The 12,584-nt window shown below is 36.9% G+C and overlaps 1 protein-coding gene across 5 annotated transcripts in view; it reads right to left on the reverse strand.

Moving 5' to 3' along the window:
* The window catches only part of SPATA7 (spermatogenesis associated 7), a 43,003-nt gene that overhangs the window by 14,364 nt on the left and 16,055 nt on the right, over positions 1 to 12,584 (reverse strand). For all 5 annotated transcript variants that reach the window (XM_065685883.1, XM_065685884.1, XM_065685881.1 and 2 more), the window contains one exon: positions 2,345 to 2,478. In XM_065685883.1, coding sequence (XP_065541955.1) covers positions 2,345 to 2,478 — 134 coding nt within the window. The remainder of the gene's footprint in view (positions 1 to 2,344; positions 2,479 to 12,584) is intronic.

Below are 12,584 nucleotides of genomic sequence, written 5' to 3' on the forward strand. Positions count from 1 at the left end.
AAGGAGCATATATAAGTAATTTGATGACAGATGAATTAGTAGATACCCAAAAATGTGCTTATCAATCCTCAAGCTATTCAGCCTAAATAAGCTTAAAAATTACATACTCACAAAGACACACAAAGTTAGCAGCCCTTTCAGAATACGTATCTATAGTTTATCATCTTATTTTGATTACCTTTCACATATGGTGTCAGCCTTCATTATTACACTACATGGAAAGAAAGGAGCAGAAGAGAAGTACAGCTGTCCCCACATCCTACGTTTTCCCTGCCCCTCTACTTCACTGTGAGAGACAAATCAGTCCCTTAAGTAATTTATTGCTAGTGCTGCCATACAAAGACTGCTCCATTGTGCCATTTGAAAATGAGCCTGCTCCTTAGCTTCTCACTTAAGCCTTCTGCTAAAAGTATAGAAATGCATGACCCAACCTGTGGCTCTAGATGGAATATTTTAATCACTGAGATCAAAATACTCTCGTTGATTAAAATCTATGGCTATTTCAAAGAGTCAGTAATGAAATCTAGGTAACCACAACAGAAGTAAGTTTCTCAGTTCATTACATATCATAGCAGATTCTCACATTACAGTAGTTTTACATTTATAACTAGATAGATAAAGAAATCACTCTTCTGGTGCATTTAAACCCTCGTACAAAAAAGTCAAATAGCAGGTAAGTCAGATTCAAGACACATTCTAGCTGTTCAGTTTCATAGTTGCCTTAGTGTATAATAAAATACACTGACTATATCACAAAGGTTTTAAGAAATGTGTAACATGTATTTATAATTTAGAGGAATTATTTTTACTTCTTTTTTGTTTTACCATGCACAAAGCACAGTCTCAATTGAAAAGAGTTTCTGTGCTCTACTGCAGTATTAAAAAATCGTAAATGCAGCTATGTTAAAAATTAAAAAGATGGAATAAAGGCACCAGACCTATCAGAATGCATAAAATCTGAATGCTGATGAATAAAGCCTTTTGAAAACATAAAGTCAGGTGCATCCATCAAAGCAGTTAGCATGTATTTAGGCTATAACCTAGACATTGATCTTGTCAGAGTTGCAAGGGTTATTATATGTTTTTACATATATATATATATGTGTGTGTATGTAAGTCACTCAAACATTTTATTAGACATTATTCATTATGAAGGTAAGTTAACTTTTGTATTCTTATGTTTAAATGTAACAGTGCAAAGCCAGGAGAAGTCTACTTTTTCTTCTTTTTTTTTTTTTTTTACACTCCTGAATGTTGTAAGATGCTTACTAAGCACAGGACCACATTCTACTCTGCAATTACCTCCTTGGAAACCTGGAGTATTGCAAGGTTGACTGCTTCAAGTTTGTGCTGAATCTCATTCCAACCCACAAATATCCTGATTCAACAAGAATTTTTTGAGCAGTTCCACAAACAGAAGATGTATAATCAGCTTTTTCCTAATTGCAACAGTGACACCAATCATATGATTACTGTGTGGTAAAACTCCTCTATCATATGCTTTAATAGGCGTCCTTAGAATTTGTTTTCCAGCTGTCACCTATCTATATATCCTGATGGCTAGAGAAATACCCAAACTAGTCACACAAAGAAATTAAGGGTGAGTTTTCTGTGCTACCTGGAAATGTTCTCCAGCTCCATGAATATTTAAACAATATATGAAGCATCTGCTATTAAAAATCAACAGAGTAAACATCATTCTGTTTTAAGCTGCATTTGCTCCTTTATAGCGATGAACAAGAGAATGTAGATTATTAGGCTATTTATTATTTGGAGATATATACCACATATCTGGATGAAACGTCAGCCGTAAGAAGTGAACCTATGTAAATAGACAGAAAAGCACTTATTTGAAGGCTTAAGTACTATTTTCACTTTCAGTAACTGCAACCTGAGCATGTAGTATACTGTTAGATATGAAATGTACTTCCAAAGTAAGACTTAGGATACAAAAAAAAAAAATAAAATAGAAGATTCCCAATTCTTCTACTAGAATAGTTAGTGCTAATTGGAGTTCTGCTTTAGGAAATGGTAGAAAGCTCTGGAGTGAGAGAGGACATTAAAATTTCAGGTGAGATGAAAGCAAGCGAATTCAAGGCTAACTACAGCTTGAATTTACCACAAGCATGAATTCACCACAAGCACTTTTCCTCCAGATACCTGACACCTTTTGTCAGAAGGCCGAGACATGCATTTGGTGCTGGCACATGCATGTGCCAGGAAGACCCTTGTCTATTTTCTGCTGCTTGAAATATGCCAGCCCTCCCGCTAGAGCTGCTGCACAGCTGTTACTATGGTAGGCAAGCAGACCACGATATCTATTGAACAAAATTAAAGTACCTACCTTTCCAAAAGGGGATACCACCAGCCTTCCGCTCTCTCTTGAGCTGGTTCGGGAGGCAGTTTTACCCACACTCATTTCCTCTTCACACCTGGCTATCTTCTTTTTCAGTTTCTCTCTTCTTTGCTGGTCAGCAACTTAGGAAAGAGACAAAGTTTGTCAGACCCAAACTCAAATATTTTTTCTTTTTTTGTCCTAAGTGACTTGAAAACATCACAGAGGTTTCCAATTGCTCAGCAAAGTCAGGCTACTGAGATGTGTTCCACCTCCAACACACAAAAATTATAAAAAGCTACCTCATTCTTAGAATACCAGAGTATGCGGGTAGCTGAAGTATTCTCATCTCAGAACTAATTCACCACTACACAGGAATTCCAAGATCAGTATTGTAACAGAGTGCTCTGCTCAAAAGTTTGGTTGTTTTTTTTTTTTTTTTTTACAGATAGAACCCCTTTTGACTGGTCTCTCATCCAGTTTCTCAACAAAAACATGTTTACTGTTAGTATATTTGACATGCAAGAAATCCTTGCTCACACCACAGAAAAATAGCAAGTAGCCTCCCCAGCACAGAAATCCGTGGCAAAGCAAGCAAGTTTATGTCCAGAACATAAAAAATTAAGGTGAACAGTGTGAATGGACCACTGTCAGATCAAGGGGGAAAGTGTTACCAGTCTACACTGCAGTCCAAGGCCTTATTCACAGTGCCCATGCAGCACAGAAGATAAGTTGGGTATCTATGCCACCAGGTAAAGAGAGGAGCACAAAATCATAGAATCATAGAATAATTAGGGCTGGAAAAGATGGGTAGATTTTCTGTGTTTGAGTTTGCTATCAAGTTTGATATCTTGCATAACACAGTCCAAAGTTTTGTATACTGTGAGCACCCAGGTGCCATTGATGAAGTTCACAAAGTTAAAAAATCCAAATAAGGCTGATGAAAACCATTAATAACTTCCCTTCCAAAGGGCAAGGAAGCGGGTTTATACAAGCAAGCACACTTCTGAAGTCTGCATACACAATGAAACCCGTTTTAACTGTTGGCTACATTTTTCATTGACCCATGTATATGAATGGTTTGATACAGACACAGAGACATAAAAGCCTTTGTGGATTTCTTCTTTGGCTTCGTAATGTATTTATATCATACTCTGGTAGAACCCAATCTGTAAGTGCACTACTATACTTAACGTATGAAAATGTAAGTAACTTTGTGGATTGGTGTGGTACATTCTTCTAGACAGCTGAGAACTACAGCAATCTGAGGACATTTAGTCAACCCTTAAAATACATTCATCTCTATACATTAACCCCACAGACTTGTTAATCTCTAGGAATTATTTAAGTATGTGTATTCATTTTATTAAACATTTTCATCCCCTTTTAAACTAGAAATGAATGTTCCAGATGAAAAGTCCTTGCTCTCATTCCTCAGGGAACTGATACATAAAATACCAAGCAATTTCTTTTACGGCTGCTGGTTTATACAGCGTATTCCATTAGAGTACTTACAATATGAAGCTGCTGTTATTACTGGAAAAACATTAGCTGAATTAAAATATGCCTTGCAACAGAAGAAAAAATTATACTGTACCATTAAATAATTAAAACTCAGAATTTTTGTCCCTATGCTAAATTATTATTATATGGCTATTCTAAATTACTATTATTTCTAATAGCATTTGTCTAAAAAGTTACAGACAAGCACTCAAAAATTAGCTACAGCTTAGAAGTTTTATATGTTTGAGATAAATAGTTATTCGCAGTTGGCCAACAGAGCCTGTCTATGTGTGCGCACGCATGGAAGCTGCAATAACTCATGTCTTGCCTACTGTTCAGGTAAAATGGTAGGTTGAAACCCACCTTGAGTGTGAGTAAATACTTAAGGGAACAATGAAGGAGAGCTCTATGAAGCAAAAAAGCAAATCATACATAAGTATGAGTGACTCATCTTGCAAGCACATGTAGATGCCTGAAACAAAAAAAAAAAAAAACTCCTTACATTCAATTGCTTAGGTGGAAAGTGGATTTGTGTAAATCAAGACAAGCTTTATCACTTCACTGCATGTTCTACCTGCATAGCATGGCTTAACAGGAGCTTCTGGGTAAAATGCAGAGCAGTGCGAATATTACTGCAAAACTGAGTTCTTGTGTTGTCCTTATTTTGCCCTCTACAGGATAAAGCCTGTGATTTAACACACATGGACAGACTCTGCCTTTATTACTGGTTTCAAAACTATCAAAGCCAACTAGTACAAACTACTACGCAAACCTCCTCCAGGACTGTATGCTAGCTATGACTCTACTCAGTTAAAGCATGGCTTGTGCCCATGAATAAAGGAAGAACAGTAAGTATACCAGTTAAGGCTATCTTCAGATATCAGAATGACCCATTGGGATTACTGTCACCTCTAGGGGAAATACGGTCTTTGCCTTGCACCAGTCAGTCATATAGAGAGCTTAGATCAGCTAATCCATTAAGTGCATTCCAAAAGCTAGTCACTCATGCATACTGAAAGGCAAAGCAGGCATATGCAAAACAGAAGAGCAGAAAAATCCCAGTGGTGTACCAATCTGGTTGCCAAAATTAGCGAATTTTCAGGCTAGATCAGCTGTAAAAGCAAGGAACTGTGAAACCAGCCAAGCAAGAGATGAAGAAATCCTTCTTTAAAAGAGTTAATGCAGATGTAAACAGACAGCTAGGTGGAAGTTAGCATAGCCCTGAGGCAGTCAGCAAGTAACAGAGACATGGGTATAGGCACAGACACAAAAACATGCCTGCTGCCTACCTTCTGATTTAGAGAAAACTCCAGGAACAATAGCTGCATTCTATTTTTTTTTTCTATGTATCCTGCACCTCAGTAATTTTCCATTGCTACTGTTACAAAGCCATCAAACTTAACATTACTTGAAACTGATTCTAAAGGTTTATATATTCCATTTTGTGATTTTGTGTCCCCCTTGTCTCAAATCCTACGTCCTTTGTCCAAGCAGGGACTGAAAAAATCAGTCCATTTGACTTTATCCAGACAGAAAATGGTATCATACAAATGGCCTGAACCTTTGAGGCGCTAATTACAATACACCTGACAGGAGCTACGGCCACCATACATAACCACTTGTTCTGCAGATGTGAATATATTATACGCAGAAAGAATGACAGTAGCATTCAGGAAGAAACACAGAGTTTTAAAAGAGAAGTTTTCAGTTAATTGCTTGCTAGCTGCTGAAGGTATCTTCTGTCTCAAATCAATCACAGATATAGCTTCTTTAGTTTCCAATGAGGTTAATAAACTAAATTTGACAAGAGTGCCCTTGGAATACTGCCACAGACTAGTGGCAGGTAAACATCTACTACATTTGTTAACAGCTACTTAATTTCACTGCAAGTAGCTTTCTTATACATTGATTCAAAAAAATGTATCACACTTGTAGAGTTAAATATGGGGAAAGTTCAAGACGATAAGTTCAAGAAAGTTCTTGTGACAAATAAAAGAAAAAAGAAAACCACTTCGTTTTTTCCATCTCTCTAAAAAGGGAAAACTAAATGTTTAGGAATAAAAAAATACAGTCTATAGATCCAAATAACATGAGTCCTTTTTAAAGCCTTATTAGAGACTTTAAGATTAATTATATCTCATTAATTGCTGTGCTCACAATCACCACAAAGATTTACAGTAAAGAGAAAATATATTAGAATATAAACAGAGCAATGATTTTTATATATCAGATAAATTCAGACTCTGTGAAACTAAATTCCATAAATTACTACACCCACCCCATGAATCTGTTCTCTTAATTCTGTTGTGAGTGGAAGCACAAGGAAGACTACAAATTTTAGAAATCAAACTGTAGCATTCTCCATAAAGAGCTACCTATAAAACATGGATCAATCTGTCATAGAAGTAACACTTTTGCCTAGGCAAACACCCATTCTGCAAAGAGCGCACCACACTTTCAAAGCAGATATGACATTGTTATATTTCCCAGTTAGGATACTCCCTCCATGGGCTTGATTCTTTTTTCCTTAAGCCTAGGCTGCAGCAGCATTTCTAGACACATATTGAGAGTTATGAAACAATGTGATAAACCTGGAAGAAACGAAATAATAATACATACCACACTCCTAAGCAGCTTGAAAACTCTGCGCTTATAAGGCCAGTGTGATTCAGAATGCTAGTGGTTGTCCTTTGCCCTGAATTTCCAATCTCTAAATTTATCTTATGTGACATCACAGTACAATTGGCAGTTAACCTTCAAGTTATTTCATTTTTCATGTAAATAATCAATGTCAGACAATGAAATACTAAGTTAGAATTAAATTGAGTTCAGCTCGCAGAACAATGTATCTCAGAAGAATTGTCCAACACTAAGCATTTCTCCATTGTGTTATTATATCAGCTGTTTTTGCAGAAACACACTTCTGGTTATTATTTCCCTTATGAATTCTCTTAGATAAACAATACAAACATTAACCTAATTTCTGCTGTGCTTGAAGTGCCTGCATACACAATTAAAGTGTTCAGTGTAGCGGTGATACTACTTCTACAAGCAAGCTCTTCCTTTTGTAAGAACTTTCACTATCAGCTTCCTAGCACTATATAAATCTCCCATCATTTAAGCATCTGGGGTGAAATCTCACTAAATGCAAATTGAATTTGCCATTGGGCGTGAAACTCGGGTTTCTCGTAAGTCTAAATCTAAATTTCTTAACACAGAAATCTTAATTTTCATAACTCTAAGGAACAATTCTGCAGTTCTTCACATGCATTACCAGCAGCACTGCTTCATCAAATCAGGGATGAATCACCATTATAAAAGCTGACAAAGGATTTATTAAGGGTTTGATTCTACAGCCTTGCTTATATCAAGTAGAAAATGTCTGTATCACGGTATGTACTTCAGGAATGTGATCCTGCTTGGCAAAGCTACTAATGACAAAATCTGGCCATTGTTAAAGCTTGGAAATAAAGCCTAACAGTGAGACATAAATCCTTCAGAGGAATTTCAGGAGAGGCTGGAAGCACAGGATTACTCCAATTCCATCTACATCTGATCCACATATGGGGTCCTCATCCAACAGATACCTTGTAGATACTTTTGTCAGCCATATATAGCTATTTTATGATTCTCAGTTATAGAGGAAAATGGTATAAAACCAACACTCCCCACTCCCCAGCAGACAGATGGTAAAAGTAGGTAAATCTGATTAAAAATCAGAGACACATTTTCAATAATAATGATTAACTTCTGAAACAACGGCAGAAGGAAATCATGTTTTCTCTATTTCTTGATCTTTACAGCTCAAGACTGCAGGCCTTTCTTGTCTATGTGATTTACTTATCATATTCAGTGTGGCTGTTGAGTTCCATATTAGCACAACTGGACAAAATTTTTGGTCTGCTTAATTCATGATGTTAAGACTACTTGATCTACTATCCATTTGCAACTACAGACTATGAAAAATGTTGTTTTGATGTACTGAATACATCTCTAAAATTAATTACCTCTCATAAAAAAGAAAGAAAACATTTCTGCAGCAAAACTTTCAAGTAAATAACTTCTACAAAAGGAAAGGAGAACTAAGTTAAAAGTGCAGGCTCATAAAGATTTTTTATACGGTGTGTTTTCTTGTTCTCAAAAAATTCATACTTAATAAATACACCAGAACATCTTTCCAAAGACATACTTGAACTCTGAAAATATACATGTTAGAACAATCTGAGTGTTTGACTTTAAGAACTTTCATCAGTTACTTATAACTTTAATTTTCAGAAATGCATATGGAAGGACAAGACTCAGCAGAAAAACCAAGAATCAAAGATGGGAAGACTTCGTGAAAGGTTCCTGTAAAATAGCGGCTACAACAAAATATGTAAGACAGCTTTTCATAGAACTTTGCTTTCCATAGCATAACGAGTAGACAAATATAATGCAAACTATGTGATCATATGAAAAATTAAAATACATAATTATTCAAGAATATATATTTCTTTATATTTCTACTTTAACCTAACCCCCCCCCCCCCCCCCCCCCCCCCAAAGTAGGAAAACAGCATTACTAATCAGTATGAATTGTTGGCTCTCCCATCCCTCAACCCCTCCTTTCCCTTCCCCCTCTTCCCCCAAGTATTCAAGATCCATAATGCTAAAATAGATTTCTGGTAGGTAACTTCTCAGAATATTTTTTTTGTTTCTTCTCCACCACTCCACCCCCTTCCTCAGTATCAAAGAAACCTGCATTCCCAACCATACTAATCACTGGGTTCAGGCTGTACTATCAATATGCCCTGTGGAAAAACCTTTAAACATATGGGTTGAAAAGTTAGTACTGTTAGAAACCAGGCATGTGTAGCAGCAGCTGTCTTACTTGGCATAGCTTTTGTCAAGTTTTCTGGCACAAATTCCACAACCACAGACTTCTAATGGCTACTGGTATCAATCAACATGCTTGGACTAATTCTGAACATAGAAGTTTCACATTTCAAGAAGTTTCACATTTTAGCAACTATTTTAAGTCAGCAAGGCTGATCTAATATACAAGAACATGCTCACTGCTAGCCCAGTGGCATGGCAGCTTGCCTACTTTGCTGCCAGCTAAGATACCAGGAAAAGAACAGTGGAAACTAAATCCACTTTAAGGACAGAATACATTCAGTTGGCCAGGGACACTGCCAACTACAGTATCATGTTTAATTCTTAAACACTAATGACTGATTCATGGCAACAACCCCAAGGGAAATACTCACCTGCTACTTTAGCAGTACATGAAGCATATTTTCAGGGGATGTTTTTTAACACTATCTGCAGGAATTCTGATTTGTAACTCTATGCTATTAATATACCATAGAATTTGAAACTGAAAATTTACCCCCCTTCCCAAATCTCTTGAAATAGAGGAGGAACAGAAACCTTATTTGGGATGAAATAAGTAACAAGACAACAAATACAAAGAGAAAAAAAGTAATAATATGCTCCAGCTGAGCCAATGACAGGTACTGAACTACTGGGAGAATAAAGCTGTAAACACTTCAGCCTCAGTGACACTAGAGATTCTGCCAATATTCAGTCATATTGATGCTGACACTGTGCCTGTGTAAATCATGTGTCCCATCTCTAGCCAGAAAACAGAAATCGTTTTGAAAATATTCTACAAATCCTTTTCCTTTATTCCTCAATACATTTTCAATACTCTCATTGCCTGAACCATTGGCTGTCATTTCCACACAACCTGTTTCCTAAAAGACACAGGAAGAAAAACTATTCTCCAGTGGATCACCAGTGATGCTACAAATGATACCTTGCACTGAGCTTAACACCTAAACATGTAACACTTGGTTCGCTATTATTACAGTACAGAAATCTGTAGTTCTTGATGAGCAATGCATAGAACAGCAGGAAAAAATCCAACCACTCATTTTAAGTATGAAATAAATTGAGATAATTATCAATTTCATTCTAACATCTAGATTCTGCAAGAATAGTGCAGATACGAGACAAGGGAAGCCTGTGTAGTCTTAAACCTTAAATACCTTGAGACCAATAATGAAGAGTTTGAAAGTACATGTGCCCCATGGAATTATTCTTTTGCTAACTCCGCACAAATTTCAGCCTGTGTGGCATTCTTATCTGCTTATAAAACAATCTCAGGTCACAAAACATATGAAGAAAGCAGGTCAGAAAAAAGTAAGTTACATGCACACATTTGAGTATCAATATTAATTGTTAAAGATTCTTACTAAGAAAGAAAAATCTTAAGTATCTGGTACAAATACATACATGAAAATCCTGGACCTGCTGCAGTTGAGACACTTTTGCCATTGACCATCATGAAACAGCAATTTCAACTATGGCATCTAAACCCCTTATATTCCACCATCCAAAATTTGCCTTTTAAAACTGGAATTACCATGATAAAAGCTTTCAAATTCTAATCCTGACAGCTTTTGAATTGGACATCTGGAAAAAAATCTTTCAGCTATACAGATATTGTGACACGGGAACAGGTTATTCAGGCTGCATAATCTCCATCCCTGGAGGTTTACAAGACTAGGAAACTAGTGCTGTTGCTAGTGCTGGCAGAAGTCCCATCTTGAACAGGAAGCTCAGGGAGGTCTAAATGACCCCTGAAGGTCCCTTACAACCAAAATGTCTGCGATTCCACAAAAGCAGGTATGTGACAGAAGCCCTGTTTCAGTCCCTGAAACATTAGCAGAAATGACAATGCATACAGACTGACCTGCTGAAGAGAAATCATTAAACAGGAAATCTATGAACAAGCGTTTCTCATCTCTATCAGGTACACCCTCGTCTGAAATGGTAAACAGAACCAGTAAGCAACCTGTATAACTTCTAGCTTTGTGTCTGGGGCAGGGCTGAACTCCAGTGAAATCAGATGTTGAGACATTTCTCTCACTCTTGCAGATTAAAAAAATTGGAATTTTCTACTGTGAGAAAAAGAAGTGTTTGCAGCACTTTATGTAAATAATTTAAGATGCAATGTAGTTGGGAACATTTTTCAGCACTGCAAACTAAAAACACCACACTGAGAAATATTCTAATAAAAACATATTGTTTACATAAGTTTGCTTTATTACTTTGCTTTCTTTCTTTCACTCGGCACTCTCACTTTTATTAGAGAACACGAAGCACCTTACAAAATAAACCTGAAAACCAGGGCATGATACCGGGAAATAAAGGGTTGACATTGTGCCTGCTTGCTTAAGCAGTTGCTGTGCTTCATGAAGCAGAACCATAGGGGTCAAAGTTGCTAGAATGGTGAAGCAGAATTGTAGGAGTTACAGCTGCTAGGCAGAATTGTAGTAGATAAGATTCATAACTTAATATTTAAGATGTTCTTGTTTAAATAGTATCTTTACAAAGAAAAGGAACAGAAGATAGCCAGAGTAACAAAATTTGCAAACTTGACAAGTTTCTGCTTTAAGATACATAAAACCGGCTTGTACCAAACCTGAGGTTTGGATACCTATTGAGTCTGCGTGAAAGCAAGAGGCTACTCGCGGTGATGAAGAGGAACTACAGGCCTTCATCCTCACGACCCCCTAACAACCACCACCAGGAGGCACTGCGCAGGTGCACCAATGGGACAAATGCCAGAAAACTAATTATAATACTAGATGGGAATAGGTTTTGCATATGTATTAGGCATGAAGCAATCTTATGCTTAGGTAATCATTATATGTAATATAAAGGAACGAGTGGCAAAGGAAAGGTGCGCATGCTTTTGGAGGAGCAATCCCCATGCGCCTCAACGCTGAATAAAAGCATACCTACTTTACAACTCTAATGAGTTGTAGAGTTTATCCGCGTATCAGGCAGAGACATAATGCTGTCATGAGAAGTCACTTTTAGGTGGAAAAAAATACATCATTATTCACTGCTTTGTTGAACAGATTTTTAAAGATGGCAAATTCACCATCACTTTATAATGACACAATTCTTCCCAGGGCAGAACATCAAGCAAACATAATATGTTAGAACTGAGCTAAATCTAAGGATGAAAAGCTCTAACCAGACTGGATACTCAGCTCTGGAGACTAAGAAATAAATCCAACATTTCTTCCAAATGAATCCTGTGCTATTGACTAAGTTTTTTCCTTCGTGAACAGGAAACATTAAGGGCTGTGGCGATTGCATGCATGTTCTAATAAGATAAAACACAACAGCATTTTCCAGCCCTGCATGAAAAGACGTGAAAGAACAATTTAGTGAGGATTTAGTGTACCAATTTTATCAAACAGATGGTTAAAACAAAAGCAGCAACACAGGTGAAATGTTTCTGTCACACCCTGTATAGGTGATTAATGTTCTGTCTGTGACCAGGACAGAGTTACATAGTCAGATACTGGTCTAAGTAAAACGAACTGAAAGAGAAGCATTGCACAGAGCCTTGCTACCTGAAATAGAAATTTCCTCACTTCAGAGCGCACCTGCTAGTGTCATGATAATTATCTGTTAAGGTTAAGGCACTGTTGCTGCCTCCCAAAATGAACTCATTATTCAGGGAAACTCATTCAGGCATGAAACACCCAAGCTATCACCTCAGAAGCATTTTATCTGTAAAGACAACAGACTCAAAAATAAATGGGCATTTGTTAGCATTGAGAAAGACCCAATACCTCAAAAGGTATAGAAGAATACTTAATTAGGGAAATGAAGAAAGATTCTAAGCAGATGAAGAAAGAAAAGCTACATGAGATTTTTATTACACAAAACCACAGATGTA

Source organism: Lathamus discolor, chromosome 6 (assembly GCF_037157495.1).
Source record: "Lathamus discolor isolate bLatDis1 chromosome 6, bLatDis1.hap1, whole genome shotgun sequence".
Taxonomy (NCBI): domain Eukaryota; kingdom Metazoa; phylum Chordata; class Aves; order Psittaciformes; family Psittacidae; genus Lathamus; species Lathamus discolor.